The sequence below is a fragment of the Loxodonta africana genome, chromosome 8, assembly GCF_030014295.1.
Source record: "Loxodonta africana isolate mLoxAfr1 chromosome 8, mLoxAfr1.hap2, whole genome shotgun sequence".
In the NCBI taxonomy this organism is placed as follows: domain Eukaryota; kingdom Metazoa; phylum Chordata; class Mammalia; order Proboscidea; family Elephantidae; genus Loxodonta; species Loxodonta africana.
Genome location: NC_087349.1, coordinates 10648697 through 10673967, shown reverse-complemented (window position 1 = coordinate 10673967; position 25271 = coordinate 10648697). Strand labels below are relative to the sequence as shown.

The 25271-nt window shown below is 43.2% G+C and overlaps 1 protein-coding gene across 2 annotated transcripts in view; it reads left to right on the top strand.

Annotated features, from left to right (window-relative positions):
- The first annotated feature begins 331 nt into the window (after nt 1-331).
- Nucleotides 332-25271, top strand: part of UBN2 (ubinuclein 2) — a 68198-nt gene continuing 43258 nt past the window's right edge. Inside the window, exons 1-3 of one of the 2 annotated variants that reach the window (XM_010599774.3) lie at nt 332-965; nt 5771-5863; nt 18122-18223. In XM_010599774.3, coding sequence (XP_010598076.2) covers nt 564-965; nt 5771-5863; nt 18122-18223 — 597 coding nt within the window. In that variant the 5' untranslated portion in view covers nt 332-563. Of the gene's footprint in view, nt 966-1090; nt 1285-5770; nt 5864-18121; nt 18224-25271 lie in introns of those variants that run through there. The other variant, XM_023539177.2, reaches the window with a different exon arrangement.

The following is a 25271-nucleotide window of genomic DNA, read 5'->3' as shown; positions in this document are numbered from 1 at the left end:
GGCCGCGGGCGAGGCTGTGGGTCCGGGGCGGGCAGCACCCTGCCCCGTCGGAGCCCGCACCCCAGCCGACTTCCTGGTACACCCGGCATCTGCAACGCGCTCCGCCGCTCCCGGAAGCTCCCGGGAAGCCCCGACCCCTCCTCCGGCGGACGGCGCCGACAGCGTCCCCGTCGCCAGGGAAACGAGCAGGGCCGTGACGTCACTTCCGCAGACCTGTCCGGACTCCCGGCTGCCGGGAGGAAAAGAGGAAAAGGGAGCTGCAGCCACGACTGTGGACGCGAGCGCCTGGCGTCTGCGCATGCGCCCGCTCGGCGGCCAGCTTCTATTTATGTGGGGGATACAATATGGCGGCCGCGGCGACCCGGGCGATGGCGGCCGGGCCGGTCCGAACGTAGTGGCGGGGCAGGGGGCACGGTCCGCACTCACGGTGGCGTCGGCGGCGACGGCTGAAGGCGCTGGAGGGAAAAGAAGCGACGGAGAGAGACAGGCAGGGCGGGCGGCCGAGCACCTCGGCGTGGACCGCGCGCCGGCCCGAGCGCGACCGGCGGGCCACAACAGAGGGGATGGCGGAGCCGCGCAGGGTGGCGTTCATTAGCCTGTCACCGGCGAGGCGGCGCGAGGCCGAGGGCGCGGGCGCGGAGCGCGGGCCCGAGCCGCCCCGCGAGCCCGCCCGGGCCGAGCCGCCGGCGCCGCGCGAGGCCGCCCCCCGGCCGGACGCGCTGTCCCCGGCGCGCGAGCTCAGCCGCACCGAGCCGCCGATGGCGCTGCAGCGCGAGCCTCCGCGGCCCGAGCCGCCGCCGCCGCCGCCTCCGCCGCCGCCGCCGCGGGAGCCGGCCGCCCGGGCCGCGCCGCCGCCGAGGCCGCCCCGCCAGACGGTGCGCCTGGAGCTGGTGCTCAAGGACCCCACGGACGAGAGCTGCGTGGAGTTCAGCTACCCCGAGCTGCTGCTGTGCGGAGAACAACGGGTAAAGAGCACCCCGGTCCCCGGTGCGGCGGGCGTGCACCTCGGAAGCCCGGAGGCGGGCGGGGGGCCGGGGCTGCCTCCCCGGGCCGGGCGCTCCGGGCCAGCCGACCCGTCTCCGCGCTCGCCCTCACGCTGCGCCCAGGCCGAGCTCCTGCGCTCCTTTCGAAACCTCACGTCCTCCCCCGGCCTTTCTGCTGCGCGCACGGTCTCGGGGCCCTGCGAGTTGTCTTGTCGGGCTTTGCCTGTGGCGCTCCAGCTGTCGTTCCCGTGGAAGGAAGAGAATAGCTTGGGGGACACGCCCCCCAACCTGGAGCCCAGAGGTTGTGTCACCCCTTTGCTGGCATCCTCGTCTTCGTCAGTATTTGTGATGCGTGGCGCTGTGCCTGCGGAGATGTGTGTGTGTGTGTGGTGTTTGTCTCCACTGAAGGGGATTTAGAAGTAGGAGTCCCACTTGGGGGATAAGGGGGAGAGGGGTTCTCTGGCCGCTTGTTTTCCTCTCTCGGGTTCCTACGGGTAAGGCTTTTAGCGTTGTTTTCGGTGCAGTTGGTTCACGTCGTCAGGGAGTGGGAAGGTGTCTCTCCCGTCTGTTTTACATGGCGCCTCCCTACCTACTTTTTACTTGATTGTCAGTAATTGGTTGATAGGTTCAGGTTGGAGCGTTTAAGACTTGGCCGTTGTAATTTTTGGAGAGCGATGAAGAAAATCTTAGCTTTTAATATTTAAAAAACTTTATTGAGAATGCCTAGGTATTGCTGGAACTGATGAGTGGAGGGAGGTGGGAGAGGGGTTTGTTGCTCATTGTGGTGCTTTTTATTGTTGTGGGTTGGTGATCTTTAGAAGTTAGAAATGGAAATGATACAGTAACCGTAAAAAGCCAGCAGGTTACTGTGTTAGTTAGAGATTGCGTCCTTTATTAGGTTGCTGAGGACAGGTCTCATGGCCTCCAGAAGTCATTTGTTTTGCTGTCAGCCTCAGCTATCTTTATAGTTAAAATGAGTGGTCCCTTGCTCAAAAAGTATCATATTAAACAGTGTCACAGGATTTTGTTTGTTTTATGGCCAACTGATCTCTCAGTGACTGTTTACAAATATTCTTGTATGGAGATCATTGCTCAATGTTTTCCGCCAAAATGAGATAAGGGTAAGGCTCATTTTGGGCATTGCCACATGCACTTTAGACTCACTTCAGTGAAAACGACCCTATCATGTAGGAAATGTGATGGCTGTCTTTTTCATAATGTTGCCATAATTTTGAAAGTATTGGATTGGAGTATTTTTCAAATTGTATTTGAACTCATACAAGTAAATTTGCAGTTTTACTCTGTAATCTGCTTATAAATTACAGGTGAAAAATATCATGTTTGAGGAAAAATACGTAATAATATAATATTTACTAAGCACTTGCTGGAAACCCTGGCCGCGTACTGGCTGAGTGCTTCAGCTGCTGACCAAAGGGTCAGCAGTTCAAATCTGCCTGGTGCTCCTTGGAAACTTTATGGGGCAGTTCTACTCTGTCCTGTAGGGTCGCTATGAGTCGGAATTGACTTGACGGCACTGGGTTTAGTTTTTTGGTTTGGTAAGCACTTGCTATGTGCTAGACACAGCTCTAAGCACTGCTCGTGGCATACCTAGTGAAACCAGCAGCGCTCCATGAGGCGAGGACTGTGGTCCACATTTTACAGATGACGAGACTGATGGACAGAGTGGGGGTACGTAATTTTATAAATACTGCTTTCTATTATGGAAATAATTCTTAGTAAAGTGAAAGATCTTATAATTTAAATTTAGAGGATCCTGCTGAAATGAAGTAAAATGAAAGCTGTAGTAAAAATACAAAGACCACTATAGTGACCCTCTTTGTTATAGTATGCATGCAATGATAAACTAATAATAGATATGCATATTATAATTACAAAAAAGGAGAAAAGCTTAGGAAAAAGGTTCATTTTGATCCCTAGCTTTGTTAACTTGATAATGCCAGAAAGGCTGCGGTCACATAGGAGGAAAAAGATGAATAATTCAGTTTAATTTTTATGTTTACTCTCTATTTTCAATTTGTGTGTTTAATCAGGCCAATTTTCTCAACCATGACTGATGATTTTGGTGAGAGTCCACATCATTTGGCATATTCCACTTAAGAAGAAAATACGTTTTTTGTACAATGCACTTTTGCAGCAAAGACTTTCCCGATTTTCATATGGTTACTCTTAGTGAGTATGTTCCTTATGTAAGAAAGCACTGAACACACCTTTCCAAAGAAAGTAAAGTTGTCATAGTTCCGTGAAAGGAAATCTAGGAAGAGAGACCATTGTAAACAAAGCGTGGCCTTTACAGTTGGTCTGGAATGTGGCCATTCCCAAATTTGGTTTTCCTTCCCTTCAAGGCAAGTCCAGTTATATTTAGGAATGTTGTAATATTTTCAAAATGGATTTAATTTTTCATTATTGTAGTTGAACAGTGTACCATGTAGCAGGCTGAGAGTAGAAGCAGAAGAGATTTTGTAAAAATTAAAAGAAAAAAACGGCTATAAAATTTTGAAATAGCTGTTTACTGCTGAGTAAGGTTTTAGCCCCACATCCTTGAGTTGTAACGTGTGGAGCTGTTCAAATATGGTTACAGGTGAAGACTGTCGGTATTGGGGCTGTGTTAAACCAGCACCCTTCCTAAACACCGAATGATAAAACCGTGATTAACAGGAACACAATCAGAATTTTTTCTGTATCTTATTAACGAGGCAAGGCACCCTTAATAAGCATATGTTGGCAAAATATGACGAACACAACCGCCTTCCTGGTTGTCAGGACACGGGATTGCTAATCTTTAACCTTGTCATCTCTGTACAGTGCTGGGCGGGGATTGAGGGGGCCCAGGATGGTGGCCAGGGCACGGGGCACAGGGCACGGGGCACGGGCACGGCAGTCTTCTCTATCCTGAAAGGTGATGTTGATCACCATTTCTGGCTAAATTGTACTGGTGCGTTTCAGAAATAAGTTTTGGCAACGATTGGTACACAAGAAGTTCTTTATAACTCTTAGTAAACCAGAAAAGCAGTTAACCAGGACATTAATCGAGCATTTACTGTAAAACGAAAAATAAGTGATTATAGTGTTACGGTAACTGTACCGTTGGAGAATTCCGAGGTGATCTGTTACTTCTCCTGTTGCACGTTTTGGATAAGATATATGACATATTTCTTGAAAATAGTATTAATGAGTTAAGATCAAAGGAATTCTTAACTGTGAAAGGAAAGTGAGTCAGTTTTCCTAAATTTATTTTCATAGACTGTCAGGAGTAAATAAGGGACTTACTTTTTGATGCCTAGATGAAGTCTACTGAAATACCTTCAAGTAGCATGTAAGGTGATTCTTAGTGAAAATACGTAGCCATGTGTTTACATTTCCACATACAAAACGGACCAGACCAGCATTAAGACCTAGTGTTTTAACTTCACAGTGACATGCAGTTTATGATGGCTCACCGTCCTTAACCTTAGCCTCAAGTTAGGCTATCCCCTGAACATGCGCAGTATTCCTTATTCCGTTATCAGCCTATTCCTTATTTTCTTTTAAATCATGGTCATAACTTCCATTGGTAACCCCTGTTGGGATAAAGTAGTCTGTATATTTATTACTTAATACAATAGGTGATTTTAAAATTGATTCTAAAAGTAAGGAGTGTCTCTTTTTTGCTCATGTCCCAGTTTAATGAATTGGTTTGTGCTCATTCTGTCCGTATTTTTCTGTCGTGTGTTTTAGACTGATGATATCTCAGCCTTTGCATCCAGAATGAAGCTTCTAAATTCCAAAGTGTGCATATCTTCATCCCGTCTGCATTTTTTCCGTACCCTTCAGGGTCAGCCAAATCTGTGTCTAGCATTTCAGCTGTGATATACTTTCATTTTAAAATACTTTGAAAGTGCTACTTTAGTGAAAACATCTAGCCTTCCTTTTACCGTTTTTATTACTAATTTCTAGCCAATTGTCCATAATCGGATAAAAAAAACATTTTTATCCATGAGTAGGTTTTTGTTTTGTGTATTGAAAAACCATATATATAAAACATGCCTGCTAAATAGAAGACTTGAGTAAAGGATGTGATCGATCTTTATTTTGGTAACTAGGTGGTGAATGTGAGCTTCTAAGACAGTGTGTGGTATGTCAGCCGTGTGTTATAGTAAACTCTGCTAGAAGGAAGCTGTGCTAATGTGATCTTTTTTGCAGCCACTTCACTTTCAAGCTTTGTTTAAAAGTAGTTTGTGTTTCCCAGATGGATATCCGTTGACAGAAGGTAGAGCTGGCTGATGCTGGGTCTCAGCAGAAAGCCTAAAGCTCTCTTAGCTACAGATAACCTAGTGACAGTTCATGGGCAGATGATAGAAAGTTGACTCTAATTCATGATCAAGAGATGCTTTTAGAAGTATTCCCTGACCACAGCAGTTCACCTTGTTAAGAAAGGTGCAAGCTGGGGTTATAAGTGGAACTTCCATTTTATCTCACGTTCTTGGTGTTTTCAGCCTTGTTACTTGGGATGGGATGACCGTGGGATCATTGTGCAGATGGAGATCATTTGGATCATTGAGTTCTTAGCTACCAAAAAAAAAAAAAGACCGCTGTAGAGTGTGTAAGGATCCGTTAAAACCATGAACGTTTTTAGAACCAACATTTCTTGTTGCTTGTAATACTTTTGACTACATTTGTTAGTAGTTGGAAAAATTGACTCTTGTTATTGCTTAAATTTAAGGATATGTTTAACTCTGGTTGAAGTATTACTAACGTTTTTATTTCTTTTCCCATTCACTTTGAATCAGAGGAAACCCATTCATACAGAAGACCCATTTAACAATGAGCATCAGGAGAGGCAAGAAGTAGAAATGTTGGCTAAGAAGTTTGAAATGAAATATGTGAGTATAATCATCCGTGTTCACTTAGGGTTTTTATCCTTTCAGCCTGTTTTATTTCTGGGGTTGGTTGGGAGGGCTCATAAGAATCTATGTTCCCCCTTATCTTGAATCCAACCGAATGGCTGGACACAGTGCTGCTACCCATTGCCATTGAGTGGATTCTGACTCGTAGCCACCCGGAAGGACAGAGTAGAACGGCCCCATAGGATTTCCAAGGCTATAATCTTTACAGAAGCAGACTGCCACATCTTTGTTCCACAAAGCAGCTCGTGGATTTGAACTGCCTACCTTTTCTGTAGCAACTGAGAGTTTTAACCACTATACCACCAGAGCTCCTGAATGGTTAGACAGTCAGATGGAAATTCTAACAGCTTTGTGATCGCTGTAATATGAATGACTCCTTCACTAGCCCAGATAGCTTGCTTAATATATATTATCTCCAAGTCAGGGTAAAACTATAAGATAAGTATTATTGGCCACATTTTACAGATGAAGAAACTGAGACTGAGCCAGGGTAATGTTAAGTAGCTGATCTGAGATCAGAGTGGCAAGAACAAGGCTGCATATCCAGGCCTGTCTAACTGTCACTGTATGCCTTTTCTGCTAGCCCACGGAGAATGCTCTTTTAATTCCCCAGGTGTAGTGGTCCTAAACCTTCCTGCCCCTTGAGCGTTTGAGAGAGTGGACATGTGCACGTGTAGGCCTCTGGGATCAGAATCAGTCAGAAGGAGCTTGAAATGTCTTTGAAAGTGTCCTCTTTACCTTAAAAATTCATGTACATTTTATATACTGTGTTCCGATATTTTGCTGTTTGTTTTAGTATAAAAATAATTTTTAATTACCTGACTGTTAAGTTGCTTAATGTTTTTCCTCAAATTTCCTAGTATAATTAACTTTGTAGGCTTACTCCCCACCCCAAGTTTATCCTCTGGCTTTAACTGTTCCTTGACACTTGGCTGAAACATAACCCAATTGAGAAGCAGACCCTATTATAGCAAGCCCTTCTGCTTTCTCTGTGAAAAGTATCTCACAGAGATAGGTTATCTGCTGGCAGTAGCCCTGTCGTTCGTGTTATCCTCAGAATGCAGCAAGGGTCCCGGTAGACACTTGCTGGCTTCTTGTGTGAGGAACAAACTGTTTGAAGGTGGGAGAAACATCTGAGAATAGACTGGAGTGCAAGTCGGGTTCTGGGCCATACTTGCTACCTACTACTTGTGTCCTTTTGGTGAGGTTATTTAACTTCTTTGGGCCACAGTTTTCTTATCTGTAAATTGAGAGGTTCAAGTCTCTTGAAGACCCTTCTGGGCCTATATTCTGTGACTGCATAGTAGTAAATTTAAGGACAGACTGGTGGGCGTTTTGATGGAAGGAATAGCCAGAGCTATTACTTACAGTAACTTATAGTGTTTAATTATAATACCGTGTTCTCAGATAGTACTATATCCATACCAAACCATTGCTGTAGAGTTGATTCTGACTCATAGTGACCCTATAGGCCAGAGCAGAACTGCTCCATAGGCTGTAAATCTTTACAGAAGCAGACTACCATATTTTTCTCACTTGGAGCAGCTGGTGGGTTCAAACCACCTTTTGGTTCGCATCCGAGCACTTTAACCACTGCGTCATTAGGGGTCCCTTAGGTACTATATAAAGAAAACAAAAATCCTCACAACTGGACCAATAAGTGACGTCATGATGAACAGAGAAAAGACTGAAGTTGTCAAGGATTTCATTTTACTTGAATCCGCAATCATCAGCCGCGGAAGCAGCAGTCAAGAAATCAAAAGACGCATTGCATTGGGTAAATCTGCTGCAAAGGACCTCTTTAAAGTGTTGAAAAGCAAAGGTTGAAAAGCAAAAGCACCTTAAGGGCTGAGGTGCCCCTGACCTGAGACATCCGTGTTTTCAGTCACCTCATACGCATGTGAAAGCTGAATGATGCATAAGGAAGACAAAAGAAGAATTGATGCCTTTGGCAAAGAATATTGAATATACCATGGACTGCCGAAAGAATGAACAAATGTGTCTTGGAAGAAGTGCAACCAGAATGCTGCTTAGAAGCAAGGATGGCGAGACTGCGTCTTAAATACTTTGGACACGTTATCAAGAGGGATCAAAAAGTAAAGTAGAGGGTCAGTGGGAAAGAGGAAGACCCTCAGCGAGATGGACTGACACAGTGGCTGCAACAGTGGGCTCAAGCATAACAATGATTGTGAGGATGGCACAGGACTGGGCAGTGTTTCATTCTATTGTACATAGGGTCGCTATGAGTCAGAATCGACTCGATGGCACCTGACAACAACAGCAACATGAAGGGGTGCGGCAGTTGTGATGGGGAGGCAGGACGGTGACAGGGAAGCACAGAGCCAGCAGTGCCCACAGAAGTGTGATTCTCCTTTGCTGTTCTGGCAGGAGCGGAGGGGTCTGTATCTTCTTGAAACTGGAAGAAATTTTGGACGCAGGTGCAGCGCCATTTAGTGACTACCTCCAGTCGCCTGTGGAACCATGTTTCTCAGTAATCCCTGAAGTGGCTTTCTCCCTTTGTGGGAGAGTGGTGGGTGAGAGGCAGGAGAAGGCGGTGTATTGTAGTGGAAGGGGCTCAAGGTCAGGAGTTAGGACAGCTGGATTCTAATCTGATCTCTCCCCTATTAACTAGATGTGACCTTAGCTAAGGCTCTTGGCTGTTTTATGCTTTGGTATCTATCAGAGTACAAGAATATCTGCCCAGCCAGCCTCCGAGCACACGGTTTTTGTCAACATCAGATGAAAAAGTAGATTGTGTTTGAAATATTATAGTACTAAATAAGTGTGAGGTACCGTGTAGTTCCATGAACATACTACTCTTGTGGCTATGACAGAGAACCACTCTTGTCTTTTCTTATTCTGTACACACCAGCGGTGCTTTTTAGCATGATCATCTGTGGGGTTTTAACTTCTGTTAATTGACTCTCCCCCACTGATTTTAACCTTTTAGTTCAGGTATTCTGTTCCACATGGCCTTTATCTTTGGTCCTTCAATCACTGTTCCCAGAGTCTTCTCAACTATTGTGGCCTTAAAGCCCACAACAAATTATTTGGGACCTTTTAAGAAAATGATCAGGCCACAAGTGACCCAGGAGAAGATACCCTGTCCAGCTCTAGGCTCTCAGAAAAGATCATGCTTCAACAACAATCGCAGGTCCTTCTTGGTGTCCGGTGGTTCAGGGGTGCCAATTCCGGTGCCCCCAAGCTACTCACTCATCAGACCGGATGGAGGAGAGTGTGGGGATTGCCCCACACAGGGGCCGCACATGCCCCGTGTAGAGGGGGCAGCCGCTGCTCAGCTCCAGCCTCCTGTTACTTTGCAGGAACTTGGGCTTAGAGTTCCAGGTCTTTCCATTTCTGAAAAGAAGGCAGAAATCTGGGTTTCCCTTTGACACCTCTTGTCATGGATTGAGTTGTGTCCCCTCAAAATATGTGTCAACTTGGTTAGGCCATGATTCCCAGTGCTGTGTGGTCGTCCTCCATTCTGTGATTGTAATTTTATGTTGAGAGGATTAGAGTGGGATTGTACCATCACCCTTACTCAGGTCACGTCCCTGATCCGAGGTAAAGGGAGTTTCCCCGGGTGTGGCCTGCACCACCTTTTACCTCTCCAGAGATAAAAGGAAAGGGAAGCAAGCAGAGAGTTGGGGACCTCAGACCACCAAGAAAGCAGCACCAGGAGCAGAGCACATCCTTTGGACCTGGGGTCCCTGTGTCTGAGAAGCTCCTCAACCAGGAGAAGGTTGAGGACAAGGACCTTCTTCCAGAGCCAGCAGAGAGAGAAAGCCTTCCCCTGGAACTGATGCCTTGAATTTGGACTTTTAGCCTACTTTACTGTGAGGAAATAAATTTCTCTTTGTTAAAGCCATCCACTTGTGGTATTTCTGTTATGGCAGCAATAGATAACTCTTACTTTTAAATGTTCACTTCTAATTCAAACAATACCTAGTGGGCCAAACAGTACACCCATGGGCCATATTCAGCTGGCGAGCCCCAGTTTGAGACCTTGTTGTACGTGCGTTACAGCTTTTTCCTTGTACATTTCGCTCATCACTCCATCCACTTTTATGTTCTGCCCTTTCTCTTCTGCGAGCCGAATGATTGGTGGCGTGTGGGCGGGCATGCCATTTCCATTGTCAAGGGGAATGTGTGTAGGAGGTTTCAGAGAACTGAGGGAGTTAAATTGATTTGGGGTTTCCAGGTAGGGGAGAAATAAGACGCTTTGGGATGTGGCTGGGTGTGAGGGTGACGCCCATGGTAAGTTCTGTGGTTTGTTTGAAGGCCTCGGAGGCCAGCTTGGAGCTTCAAGGCCTGTGGTGTGCGGAGCTGTGCTTGTGCTGAGAGGAGCTACAGGAAGTGGAGCATACTAGCCACTTGAGGGAGCCAGAAGGAAAACTATGGAACATAGGACGTGGCCTTTCTCTTGTTGCAGTTCCTCTGGGAAGAAGGATTGAGACAGTTCTGGTAGTTGAAAAGCAGTTCCCGTAGAGTCGATTCAAACTCATGGCAACCCCGTGTGTGTCACAGTAGAACTGTGCTGCGCAGGGTTCTCAATGGCTGTGACCTTTTAGGAGTAGATCAACCAGGCCTTTCTTCTCAGGCGCCTCTGGATGGACTCGAACCGCCAAACCTTTTGGGTAGCAGCTGAGTATGTTAACCATTTGCAGTGCCCAGGGTCCCCCCATCCTGTCCTATTTTTATTGCCTGTGGCCTATTTCCTGTTACATTGCTCCTCTGCTCAGGTAACGTGACTGTGTGTATTCAGCACCAGTTGCTAAACGGTTTTTTTGGGAAAAGGGCGATATGGTTATAAAGTATTTATTTTTACCTAGAATATGCAAAACTGGCTGTTGTACATAAATCTTATTAAATAGCTAAGTCTGGGTTTTGAGATTTCTTCTACTCAGTAAGCTCCAAATCAGTCTTGCTGGTCACTGTGGGGAGGAAGCAGGTTAGAGAGACCCCCAAGCCTTCCCGCATTCTCAGTGTCAGGGCTCCGCATGGTTAGCCTGATTATCCCACTTCCCAGCCCAGTGTTTGGATGGTTTCTAAGTTGTATGTGTATGCTTTTTCCAGTGTCGTCATATACCCTAGAGCAGAGAATGAGGCCTACTTGGGCAGGTGTTCTTTCAGCCTTCAGGACACAGGACAGCCTTGTGGTGGTCGAAAGATTTCTTTTGGTGATTTTTCTCATTCCGTCACCCCAGCCATCTTGAAAGACCTGCTGTCCTAAGATGGTCTATAAACTGAGTAACCTAAATAAATGCACCTGTAGTAGTACTACCTGGCGCTTAGCAGGTGCTCAGCTAAGACTGTTGGAATCTGAATGACTCTTGAGTTGGGAGATGTGTTCATGTTCATGACAGCACGTTACGACTCTGAAGTCTGTTTACTGTACCGTTTAGACTTTGAATACCACCCCTAATGGTTAATTCTGCGTGACTTTGGACTCTCAGACCCCCTGTAGCTTCATATTTATTTTGAAAGGGAGGATAGGGTAGATTTGATGGTAAAAATAACTCTGAGCGGTATTACAAATAAAGCAGTTGATCAAATGGAGTTCACAGCTTTTATTCAAAAACAGCATGTTTATAAAAAGTCTTTATTTTCTTTTGGTGTTGCTTTTAGAGCTGATTGTGTCTGGATACATGTTTTAAAGAATGGCAATATCTTGGAAAAAGAGTAATTTCCATTGAGTGACTTCTTCACAGCAGATACTACTCATTCGAGTGGCTTGTTTAAAAAAATTGTGTTCTCACATGTGAGACTGGTACAGGTAGTTATGGAAGCATTTATATGTTCCTTCTGGGAGTTTTGAGACTTATATCAGTTTCTCATAGTACTAATTGACCATCCACACTTGCTGAGGGATTAGAGCTTCCTGGGCGGGTTTTCCTTGGTTTGTTTGACTTTATGTTGGATCTGGTCCCTAAGGACTAATTTGATAGGGCTCTGGGTAAAGGAGTATGTTTGGGCAAACTTATTAATACCACCACAAAATAAATTCCGCTTAGAAAGCGCAAATAGCAGTGTGTTTAGGGTTCTGTAGAATAGCAATAGTATGGTATTACAGGAACGGTAAAAACATCAAATAAGAACCTTTTTAAAACAAACAAACTGAGGGGATCGTACGTAAAGGGCAAGGGAGAATTCCAGCTCAAATTATGGTTTCTTTTATTACAGTTACCAGTTGTGATCACTTGCCATGGGCATACCCTTTTAATTCCTTGGCCTCTCTGAGCTAAACGAATTCTCTTAAACCCTCCTAGACCCTTAGGAACAAGTGAGAATCAGCAGCGCTCGGGTATTTGGGCGGAAGGTCCCTTGTCTGTAAGCAATCATTATTGGAATCTCAGTGCTCTGAAGTCAGCCTCTTGGCGGCCTCTGCGCGAGCTTGAAACGCCGCCCTTTTCTGTGGGGAGGCCGAGGACACCTGCAGAGATGGGGGAAGAGAAGGCGGTGGCAGGGCTGGGACAGAAGGGAAGCTGTGTGACTTGGGGATGTTTTCTTCTCAGTTACAAGACCGGAGACTTTCTGAGCTGTTGGTGTCCTGCCTTGTCCACTGCAGGTGCTCCCTGCCTGTTGGATGGTAGTTAGGGTTGGTGGCACCTGAAGGCGATAGGGGCCCTCTTCTCAGCCCACCTTGCTTGTTTTCCAGTGTGGTGTTACAGTGTAAGCGGACTGCGTTGGCTGGAAACACTGCTTATCAGGTTAAGCAGGTACCGAGGATGACTCAGGAGGTGATGTTCTGCTGTGTGAGTCACGGTGAGCTGGTGCCCCAGAGGAGTAGATTGAAAGGAGTTTCTTCATTTTAGATGGAGCAACACTAAAGGGGAGCTTTGTTTATTTTTTAGGAAATAAAGTTTGTGTTTTTATAAGATGAACGTGTAAACCGTGTGATGTAAACAGCTGCGAAGGGCCAGCGAGTGTATGAAGTGAGCCTTGGATTCCTGTGCAGGGAGCGTTCTTGCTGAGGGTGCTGAAAAAGGGGGCAGTTAGAAGAGGCCTCGCGGGAAGGCGCTGTAGTAGAGTCCTTTGCGAACCTTGAGTTCCTTTAGGTGGAATTTTGGTATCTGTGAGTTAATTTACATGTGCCCTTATGGCAACTGCAAAAAGTTTGATTTCAGTGACTACACTTTGCACCGCACTGAATTTTAGCATAACCAGGGGACTGGAGGTTAGAGAATAGAAAAGGGGGCATCAGGCAGAAGGCGGGCCAAGGGTACAGGTTTTTTCTAGAAAGGCCCAAAAGTGAGGAAAAGGAAACCAAGGCCAGAAAACTAGTGGCCTCTGTGAGGAAGGAGGGAGGTGGGGTGTGCCTGACAACAAATGGCGGAGCAAAGGCTGCGGAACCCTGGCTGTCGGAGAGGAATTTAAGACACAGCCACTCGGGTGGGAAACCCTGGTGGCGTAGCGGTTAAGTGCTACGGCTGCTAACCAAGAGGTCAACAGTTCAAATCCACCAGGCGCTCCGTGGAAACTCTATGGGGCAGTTCTTTGTCCTATAGGGTCGCTGTGATTCGGAATCGACTCGACGGCAGCAGGTTTTGACTCAGGTGTGGGTGTGTCAAATATAGGCTATCCAGAGCTTTTCCCCACAGTGGAACTGGGAAGCAGAGCCATTTAAGGAGTTGAAAAATCTGAAAGGTAGGTATTGAAGTTCGGTGGACCAAACCTAAGAAAGTAAACTTTCCTGAATGGCCAACACCTGCATGTACTTAATACTATGAAAAGTAAACGTCCCATCCCTCACTCCCAGCTCCCCAGCAACTTCTTCCCAGGTCACCTGTGCATATGTAGTATTTCCATATATTTCAGAGAGTTGTTCTTTATAAAGGAATGTATAAATCTAGATTGGCGAAGAGAAAATAAAAATCACCTACCTATCTGTAAGCCCATTGCCATGCATACCCACAGCTGACAGCTAGATGTGTATCCTTCAAGGGCTTTTTCAATAAATGTATGCTTACGTATGTGGTTCTTTGCCCCCCCCCTTTTTTTTTAATCACCTGAGTACATTCCTGTTATTAAAATTTTTTCAGATAATGCATATTAAACCAAAGTCCTTCACCACTGCCTCCAGCTATATCCCATTTCCAGTAGTAATAAGCGTGGTTATCTGCTTGCCTTTTCTCCCAGCACGTTATGTATTTGCTGTGTTATTTTTTATAAATGAAATCATGCTGTTTGAATGACACTGTAGTTAAAAATGCAGTGTCCTGGCATTTTAATGCCGCCTCCCTGATCACCATTCAGGTTGAACACCTTTGCAGATGCTTGGTAAACACTGGTTTTACCTTTTCTGAGAATAGCCGAAGCTATACATTACATTTGGAGCCCTGGTGTTATAGTGGTCAAGAGTCTGCTAACCACAGAGGTCATTTGTTTGAATCTACCAGCCACTCCTTGGAAACCCTATGGGGCAGTTCTACTCTGTCCTGTAGGGTTGCTATAAGTCAGAATCAACTCAACAGCAGTGGATTTTTTTAATGGGTATACATAACATTTTGTCAATGGCTTTTTTTTTTCCTTTCTGTGTTAATTCATGGAAACGCTGGTGGCGTAGTGGTTAAGAGTTATGGCTGCTAACCTAAAGGTCAGCAGTTCGAATCCACCAGGTGCGCCTTAGAAACTTTGGAGCAGTTTTGCTCTGTCCTATAGGGTTTCTATGAGTTGGAATCGACTCTACAGCAACGGGTTTGGGCTTTTTTGGTTTATATTAATACATATTTTTCTGCAATGTTGTTTTTAAATGACAGTATTAACATTGAGTAGATGTATCATGGTTTATATAATTTATACCTTTATTGTTATGATTCTGTCATTGTTCTGATGCTTGGTGAAGATCTTAAACTTTTTGAGAGGGCTTTTGTTCAGATTAATACGATTATAATCAAGTAAAAGCTTTAGCCATTTTCTTTACTGTGCTTGATAAAATTCACGTTTGCTATTTTAACAGCACTAAACTCTTTTACGGAGCCCTGGTGGTACGGTGGTTAAGAGCTCAGCTGCTAACCAAAAGGTCAGCAGTTCGAATCCACCAGCCACCATTAGTTTATGGACCCAGAACTGTTAACAACATTCAGAATTTCCTATGGTAACAAGTTGATCACCTCGATTAGATTTAAGTGTTCCTGACTCTCTGATTTTCCATAAATTGCACTGCCACATATGTCTGACTGTACTCATGACAACAGAGCCTATTCATATTTTAAATTTTCCCTAGATAAATCTTAGAGGGAGCTAGCTCTGCTTAGACAAAATGTATGTTAGGACAGCAGAAAAAGATCTTTTTTTTTTTTTTAAATTAGAACATTTCATGGAGAAAAGGTCTAAAACTTGGACTAAGCTGTGAAGGGTGGGAGGATCCCGAGAGGAGTAAGAGACTATTCCAAATAAGGGGAAAGCATGAGGAAAGATAAGCAGATATGTTTAGGGGAGAGAGGAAAGATAGTTTGAATGGATCATAGTGTTCAAGTTGGAACATTGTAAGAAAAAAGTTGGAAAGGTACTTTGAGTCAACATGTAGAAGGCATTTAATGCCATATTAAGGGTTTTGGATTTATCTTGTAATAGGTAGAGTGCTTCTGAAGCATTTTGAACGGGGCGGGGTGGGGGGTGGGAGTGGGAAGGGAATGATGTAAGATGTTGTTCTAGCAATGTTAATTAGGTGGTATTGTGCAGGGTAAGTTTGAGGGAGGAAGGGCTGGTTAAGCCGTTCCTTGCATTTAAGTCAAACACAAGGGCCAGCATAGGAGCAGTGGCAGGTGGAATGGAAAGGAAGCTAAAAGATGTGAGCAGTCGTGTAGACAAAAGTTTGCAGGGAGTCGATGCAGAAATGATAATGAGGGTATTTTTAATGACCATTATTGAAGTATAATATAAATAATATAAACACACCTCGTCCATTTTAAGGGAACAATTTGATGAATTTTGACAAATGCACTCAGTCGTGTAATAGCCACAGTCATGATGCAGAACAGTTCCACCACCTCAGAAGAGTCTCCTTGTACCCTCTTGCAGACAGTCCTCTCTCCCCAGCCCTGGCCCCTGGTAGTCACTGACCTGTTTCCTGTCACTACAGTTTTTGCCTTTTCTAGAAATTCCTGTAAATGTGCCTGGCTTCTTTCACGTAGTGTAATGCTTTTGGAATTCCTCCACATCATTGCATCTGTCAGTAGTTCCTTCCTTTTTACTGCTGAGTAGTAATCCGTTGTATGGATGTACAGACCTTACCCACCAGATGATAGGCATTTGTGTTGTTCCCAGTTTGTAAGCATTCGTTCAGCCTCATAAAAGACTGCCCAAGTATCTCCCAGTGTGGCTGTATCTCTTTGGATTCACACCAGCGATACAGGAGAGTTCCAGTTGCTCCACATCCTTGTCAACACTTAGTATCCTCTATCTTTTTAATTTTAGATAATAATGAAGTTTTAAGGCAGGAGGAACAAAAGGGGAACGTCAAGTGGGAGAAGCTTGTTTGGAGAACAGTGGAGGCGCTGATTTCCATTTGGTGCATTGAACTTAGGTGTCTTGACTAAAAATGACCCCATAGGTTCTACAGCTTCTAGCACCTTTACCAGAATGGCACTTTGGAGTCAGACATGGGTTTGAAGATTGGCTCTACCGCTTTCTAACTCTGTGGCCTCAGATAAGTTACTTGGCCTTTATCAGTGTCAGTTTTTTTTTGCATTTGACAAATGTGAAATAAAGATTTTTAGTATAGGATCTAGTGCAAAGTCTGCACTCATGAGTACTCGCTATCAGCATCAGCATTGCAGATCTCTGGTTACTTTTCTGGCTGATCTCCTCCCCACCTGTGGTCACACACAATAGCAGTAGCCACAGTCCTTCAGGTTACTTCCCTGTTCTGATCCCTTCAGTGGCTTCCACAAATGCTTAACTCCACTCATCCTTGTCTGCGCGTGAATTTCTTCAGGAAGCCAGGGTTAGGCCCTTGGTTTAAAGCTGTCTGTACAACCTGTGTTTTTCCTTTCTGCCATTCATCACGACTGTCATTGTTTGTTTACTTTTTCTCCTCTCCACCGCACTAAAACCCGTGAAGGCTGGAACTGTGTCTGTCTTCATTGCTGTGTTCCTAATACATGGCACAGCGTGTGTCTTGTGGTAGGGCCTCGGAACTACATTTGCTGAGTAGATTGTTTAAGTTCCTTGAGGACAAGGACTTCTCATACTTAAATTTGAATTCCTTCTAATATGGAACATACTGCCTTCTGTAACATAAATTCTTAGCAGATACTTCTGAATCTAAGTAGTACTTAGGAATAGGCTCCATAACTTAGGAGTAGAATTACTGAATTAAATGAGATAAAGGGTTTTTTTTAAAGTATGTTATCATATTTCCATCCTGACAGTAATTCCTCATAGAGAGCTTGGAAAACATAGAAGAGGCAAAAGACGAAAATGAAAGAGTTTGGAAATGTCTCTTGGCAGATGCTTGCAGATTGCTTCCTAAAAGGGCTTTATTATATCCTCTTTTCAGAAATTTTTGATCATTCCGATTTCTTCTCTACCTTGCCAGAATTTTAAAAGTTTATAATTGGATAGAAATTGGTATCTTACTTTAATCGCATTTATTTGATTTATTAAGGTAATTGCTCTCCATTGAGTTGTAATGCTGCCTTTTACGTCTTAAATTCTTATATACTAATGTAGGTTTACAAAAGTTCTGTGAATGTGTTTATTCTTATACTCATGCAATGTCTGTTTTAACTGTTGTAAATTTATTTAATGTGTAGTGGGACTGGTCCTCTTTACTAGTTTTCTTCTGTGAGTTTTTGTGTCCTCCTTAGTTAGACCTCTTTTTTTTTTTAGGGTGAAACAGTCCTTCACATACTTAATTGCTTTTGTGTAACTTTTTCTCAATAGGATAACTCGTATCCTAGAAATCCCCCCTTGTCAGAGTAGAGCTGACTTCCGAAAACTCATCCCCTGGAAACCCCATGGAGTACAGTTCTGCTCTGACACACAAGGGTCACCCTGAGTTGGAATCCACTTGACAGCAACTAGCTTTCTGTTGTTTTCTTCCATGCTCTACTCTTTGGAAGCAAACCATCAAGTGCAATTTACACTCAAGGTGTCGGAGAATTCAGTTCAACCTCTTGGAAGGGAGATGATCTACAAAAATCGTTAGGAATTCTTCTAACAGGTATTTTTTAACTTCATGGAAACAGCATGAGTACTGAGTCAGTCTAATGTATCTATTCTTTGCAGGGTGGGAAACCCCGTAAACACCGGAAGGATCGGCTACAAGATTTAATTGATATAGGCTTTGGCTATGACGAGACAGATCCATTTATTGATAACTCAGAGGCTGTGAGTAATGTACCTTTTACTATAACAGTGAATTCTTTGTTTGTTTGGGGTAGTAGAAATCAAGGGTAAAGCAACGAAAATAGCTCAATGAATGTTTTTGCTTGTGTTTTTTAAAGCCGTTTTCACTGCTTAAAGATTTTTCACTCTTTTTCCTTTTTTTGAAGGATACTGTGGATTTAAAGGAGCCCTGGTGGTACAGTGGTTAAAATCTCAGCTGCCAACCAAAAGTTTGGCAGTTCAAATCCACCAGCCGCTCCTTGGAAATCCTATGGGACAGTCCTACTCTGTCCTGTAGGGTTGCCATGAGTTAGAATCGACGCAGCGGCAGTGGGTTTGGTGGATTTAAAATTTTTTAATGTTGGGTGGGCCCGTGATGTCGTTCTTACATGATTGTATTGGACTAGGATTCAGTAGACTGTCTCTGTAAAGGGCCGGATGATACATATTTTAGGCTTGGTGGTTCATGCAGCCTGTCACAACTCAGCTCTGTCATCGGAGCGTGAGTGTAGCCATAGATAATACATAAATGATGGGGTGTGGCTGTGTTCCAACAAAACTTTATTTTGGGACACTGAAAGTTAAATTTCATATAATTTTTCTGTGCCACAAATATTAGCCTTCTTTTAGTTTTTCCAGCCATTTAAAAATGCAAAACAATTCTTAGCTCTCAGTCTGTACAAAAACAAACAGCAGACCAGATTTGGCCCATGAACAAGTTTGCTGACCCCTCTACTAGACCATTACTTTGAATATGCTGTGTTCCATCCTAGGGTTCCTAAAAGAGTCTCTTTAGTTCTTTAATAGTTTTCAGACACGTGTGATTAGTATTGATTTCGTCATCTACTTTTTGCTAACTGATAGCAAAAAACTGTTTTGGGAAAAAAAGAAAAAGGAAGAAGAAACTTCTAGCAAGATGCTGAAAACCGTTACATTAGACTAATGATTCTCAGTCAGGGGTAGTGCACTTGTCTTGAACCACACATACTGAATTACAGTTCCTGGAGGTAAGGCCCAAATAAGAGATTTTTGCTGTTTGGGGTTTTGTTTTATTTTTGTGTGTGTGTGTGTGTGTGTTTTTTTTTTTTTTTTTTTCCAGTTTTAAAACAATATATGCTTATGGCAAAACAACAGTAAAGTACAAGAGGGCACCAAGTAGAATGCGAAAGTACTCCAAAGTCCCACTTCCAAATCTTAAGCGCTATTAAGCTTGTGTAGTCATCCAAAAATTTCTGTGTAGAGTAAACATATACCTATATGTCCTTGAAGAATGCTAACACAAATGAGATCATAGTACAGGTAATATTTTTAACTTTAGCTTTTCTATGTATGTAGTTTTTTATGTATCCCACATTTCCTTTTAATTTCACTCATTCTACATGTAAAGTATTAACTCATTCCAAAATTCCATGGACAATTTTCGTATGTTATACAGAAAAAAAAAATTTCCTGAAGTGAAAATGTTATCTTTATATGTCAAGCCCTACTTATCCAAGATAAGCATATTCAGGTTTGGAAAGAAGAAGCTAGCACAAAGAGTTTCAAGTAGTAAAAGCCAAATGAGAAGGTAACATTTACTTTGAATCTAGGAAAAATTTATAGAAGCGAATGGCTGAGGTATCAAAGTCCTGCCGATCAATCAGTAGCCCCCCCGCCCTGTGCCTTGACATAATGTATGTTCATGATAAAAAATACCTGTTAGAATATCACATCGGCATGTAGATCTGTTCCTTCTAATGGCTGGCAGGGAATATATCTCTGTTGTGTAATTTGTGAAGTGTTTTCCCTGTTGACGCACATTGAGATCGTTACCACTTTATGCCCTTACAGAGACTTGAGCATCTGTGCACATTTAAGTTTGTGTACTTGGGTAGATACATGCGCAGTATATTTATAGAGAGTAAATACATGCGCAGTATATTTATAGAGAGTAAATACATGCGCAGTATATTTATAGAGAGCAAATATGATATGCAGGATGAATTTCTGTTTTTGGAAATGTGTTGGTCAAAAGAGTGTATGTTGAATTTTTATTGATATTCCCAAACTTGGGCAGGTGTATTTTGAAATAACTTCCCAATGAGAACCATGTGATCTTGAAAGTTGGTGCTACTGGGTTGAATTAATCTAGCAAACATCATTAGAATGCATTTAATTGTTTACTGCTGCTATGCCTTTTGATCAAACCCTACAGCTTTTCCTTTGGAATCCTCTTTTTCTTATAAAACAATGAGTGTTTAGAGCCTGTAGCGGTCCGTTGACCACACAGCAAATGAATGAGGGCATTCCATGGTTTGGAATAGGTGAGGCATGTGTTCTGACATTCTTCCAATACTACAGTAATCTAAAGCCTGTGGTTAGGATACCCCTGCACTGTTAGTGATTAATTAGGAGGTACAGAAAGTGACACTGAGGTGACTGTCACAGTACAGAAAGCATGTCTTTTTCCTGTCCCTGTAGTGCTTGGTGGTAGAGGTGATGACAGCATGTAGTGGTGGAAGGACTCAGAGCAGAGGCACACTGGGTGCCCTGTCACACTCCTACGTCATTTCTGCTGTCCTGACATACACGGTTCACCATGCCAGGCAACCTGATCGGCAGACGTAAGATGTGCACAGTGCCCTTCAGAGTGGAGAGGGCTTCCTGTCACCTAAAAGAGTGTCAGCCAGTAAGTTAGGGCATGGGATGTCCTCAAGGGTCTCGTCCTTGATGGGGAACTCATGAGTTAGAGCTCAAGTCAGAAGACTTAGACTCTAGTCCTGACTCGGTTTCTCGTTTGTCCTGTTACCTGGAGAAAGTCTTTTTTCTTCTTAAGTATCTTCTGTGTGTGTGTGTGTTGTGTTGAAAACATACATGGAGCAAGTCCTTTAGCATCACCCAGTGTCCCCTGCCATGGGCTGCTTGGCCCACAGAATTACTTTGTGGCTCAAATAAGATAATGAATATAAACCTGCTCTGAAAAGCATAAACCAAGTATAATGCGTTATAGGATCAGTGTAAACACTGCGTGATTGTATGGAAAGGAGATTCTGAATTCGGAATTACCCAAGGGAGAACTCAGCTGTATATAAGTGGGGGTTGCATGTATTCAGACCTATATAAATAGCATTTCTAATAGCTTCTTTTATAGCATTCAGAATATTTGAATAAAGTGTTTTTCAAACAGGCTTTTATAACCTGTAATTGGATTATATACCGATTTAGAGGCTGTGACCAGCATTTTTAAAGAAAGAGAAGTGGAATAGAATAGAATAGAAACTACCAGAGTACATCACTGATAGTGAGATTAAATAATTTTTATTTGATTTGTGTGTGCGTGTGTGCACTGCATTTTGGTGTGTGATGTATTTTCTACTCTGAGTTGTGGTAAAGAAAAATTAAAAGCCACTATTTTAGTAAATAAGGGTAGATTTTGTAGATATAAGTTGTTGGGTCATAAAATTCATTTCTGACATGTATAGGACAAGGTAAGTAGGTCCCTGTTATATAGGAGGAAATTGAGCTAAAAATACAGGCTGTTTATGGACCTGCAAGATAGTTTGGTATCATTGCCCTTAGCAGATTCATTGGTTCTTTTTGTGAAATGATTCAGACCTATAAAACAGCGTGATTGTGCAGTCGTGACCAGCGTTATGCCCCGTTCTTTTTATGAAATGATTCAGACCTATAAAACAGTGACACAGCGTGATTGTGTAGTCATGACCAACGTTATGCCCCGTTCTTCTCACTGACTGCATAGTCAGCGCACTTTCAGTGTTTATTATTTGATAGAGTGAAAATACTACAAACACCTGAAAATAAATGTTTTTGAAGATTCTTTTTAGTCCCACATTCATGCTTCCAAATTATAAAAGGACTGAAAGAAAAACGTTTGCCTTATGATTAGTAAATAATACCAGACTGAGTAGCACTTTTATTTAGGTTGGCTCTTTTACATTTCACTAGTGCCTTGTGAAGTAAGTACTGTCCCCATTTTACAGCCCCCAAATTGAAGCTAAGCGATTTGCCCTGGATTATAGTAGGTAAGGAAACTCTGGTGGCGTAGTGGTTAAGTGCTACGGCTGCTAACCAAAGGGTTGGCAGTTCAAATCTGCCAGGCGCTCCTTGGAAACTCTATGGGGCAGTTCTACTCTGTCCTATAGGGTCGCTATGAGTCGGAATCGACTTAACAGCCCTGGGTTCTTGGGTTTATAGTAGGTAATCACCTGAATCCGGCTCTGATTCTCAGCTTCCGTACTCCGTGTCCTCTTCACACATTCTACTTAAACGGCGAGATGAAAAGCGCCTGAGGAGTTGACTTTTCTGAGCAGCCCCTGGTAGCGGGAGCTCAGAACGCTGCGGGGCACTGCAGGACACAGACTTGAGCACGCAGAGCCCTGTCTGCCTGTGATGACTGGGTTTGCTGCAGGGATAGGCTGGGAGTCAGCCAGCGACTCTACCCTGACTAGCAACTGCGATGGCACGGTGCCTTACCTCTCGGAGCCTGGTTTTCACTTATAAAACGGCAATAATATTTGCCTTCCTTGCCTCACAAGGGCATCAGGAGGGCCAAATGAAATAACATATTCGAAGAAGCCTTGAAAATTAGAGAGCATTATACAAGCCCGTGTAAGCAAAGGCACAGGTCCGTTTATCTTATCACAGTTCAACACTTTCAAAATAATCTCTAAGTCTTTTCACGTTGAATCCTTCTTCCTCACGTCCTTCCTGTACGGACACCCACTGCCGGCCCTTTTTTGTGAAGTCTCATCTGTACCAAGAACGTAGTTCACTTCGTGTCTTTTCTTTTTCCGTGTTGCTATTATTGCTTATTTATTTTTCTGATCTCTTCTTGATTCGATCTGATACACTGGCAGCGCTTCCCTTTTCCATTTCTCCGCAACTTTACAAGGATACAGGTTAAAAATCACGGTTTTTGTACTTACTCTTAATTCTTACAGTAACTTTTAGGTTGTGTCTATTCCTTGCCTCTAGTAAAGAATTGTCCTTAAAAACCTGCCTTTCCTTAAAGACTAGTTATGTAATTTGAAATGCCCCCTTTGTAGGGACCTCAGGTAGGAGGTATCTTGCTGTTGTTGGATAAGCAGTTCCTTTTTTCTCTCCCAACGTGAACCCCTTCCTTCGGTTAGGATTGACCTTTGTTTAATGTTTTCTTTTTGTCCATCTTCATCAGGTGAGAGAATGATAAACATTCAAACCTGGGCTTTGAGGACGTAAGGTTTCCTTCGGGGTCAGACTGCCAGCCTGACGTTGACAGTCAGCGCCGCTGCAGCGAGCAGTGCCCAGCTCATAGTACACCCTCCGCGGCGGGTGCTTACTGACCTGGGCCGTGGTTTTTCTCCTTTAAAACACAGACATGCTAAGGTTCTTTGAAACATTGTTTTCAGCAATTTCCCTACTTAAAAGCTGAGAGCTAAGACAGAAGAAATGGCCTTGCTATTCTTTATTACTTTATGACCAAGATTTACTTTTTGTTTCAATTTCTCATCAGAGTCTTTTGTCGTTTGGAAAAGTAGCAGTGATCATTCACATTTTCTCAGTGATGATATATTTAGGATTTACTTCATTGTTCCAGAAGTTTCTTTCTTGATAAATACCTATTGATCAGACCTAATTTTTATCCCATATATTAACTTTTTCTCAACTTATTCCACAATTTTTTTTTTTAAATAATATTTTGTTATGTTTTTGGTGAAAGTTTACACAGCAAATTAGGTTCCCATTTGACAATTTCTACACAGATTGTTCAGTGACATTAGTTTATATTTTTCTTGATGTGTCAGATTCTCTTTAATTGCATTCTAGTTGTTTTGTTTCCAATGCTCAAGTTTCCCTGTCCCCTTATCTTCTCATCTTTGCTTTAGAATAATTGTTGATCTCTTGGTCTCGTATAGATGGTTTTTTAATGGAGTACTGTCCTCATGGGTAATATCCTTTATTTTGTGTGCCAATCTGTTATTTTGCTAAAAGGTGACCTCAGGATAGTTTTGGTTCAAGGTTTAAAGAGTATCTCAGGGCAGTAGTCTCAGGGAGTCCTCTAGTCTCAACTAGTCCATTAAATCTGGACTTTTTAAGAATTTGAGTTCTGTGTTTTTCTCTTGTTTTGTCAGGGTGCCTCTGGTGTGGCCCTGATCAGAACGCTTGGTAGTGGTAGCTGGGCATCACCTAGTTCTTCTGGTCTCAGGGTAGATGAGGTCATGGTTCTTGTAGCCTGTCAGCCCTGTAGACTAATTTCTTCTGTGAGACTTTGGTTTCCTTCTTTCTCTTTTGCTCCTGAAGAGTAGAGACCAATAGTTGTATCTTAGATGGCTGCTAGCAAGCTTTTAAGACCCCAGACACTACTTACCTCACTAGGATGCGGAACGTGAATTTTGTGATGCCAGTTGACTGAGTTGTCCCATGAGACTAAGGTCCTAAGCCTTCAAACTCAGAAAACCATTCTTGTAAGATGTTTGGTTATGTCTGAGAAGTATCTGTAACTGTGTCTTCTGTGAATATATATGCATGCATATACATATGTGTACATACACGTACATATAGATACTTTTGTCTGTACACACGCAGGTATTCACCTGTACCTATCTGTACACATGTGCCTGTATACCTACATATGTGACCATGTACTTGTTTTTTGTTGTATTTTAGGTTATTGTCGGTGTTGTTGCCGAAGAGCATGTCATGTTCTTTAGCACAAACATCATTTTCTCTTGGGCGCTTCTTAGTGGCATCTTTTACTTTGGTCAGGCTGTGCTCATTACATCCACATTCTGAGCTACTTTTCCCATCACAAAAAATAACAAGTGTCTGTGATCTAGAGAGTGATTTCCCCCTTCCATTTGGCAGCCACCAGTGAACATTGTTCTGTGTGTGTGTGTTTTCTCTCCTCTTATAAAAGTAGGGTCACGTAATATTTGTCCTCATGTGATTGACTTATTTCACTTAGCCTTATGTCTTCCAGATCCATCCATGTTATAATATGTTTTGCAGCCCCCTCATTGTTCTTTTTGGTTGCATATTATTCCGTTCTATGTCTGCACCGCACTTTGCATAT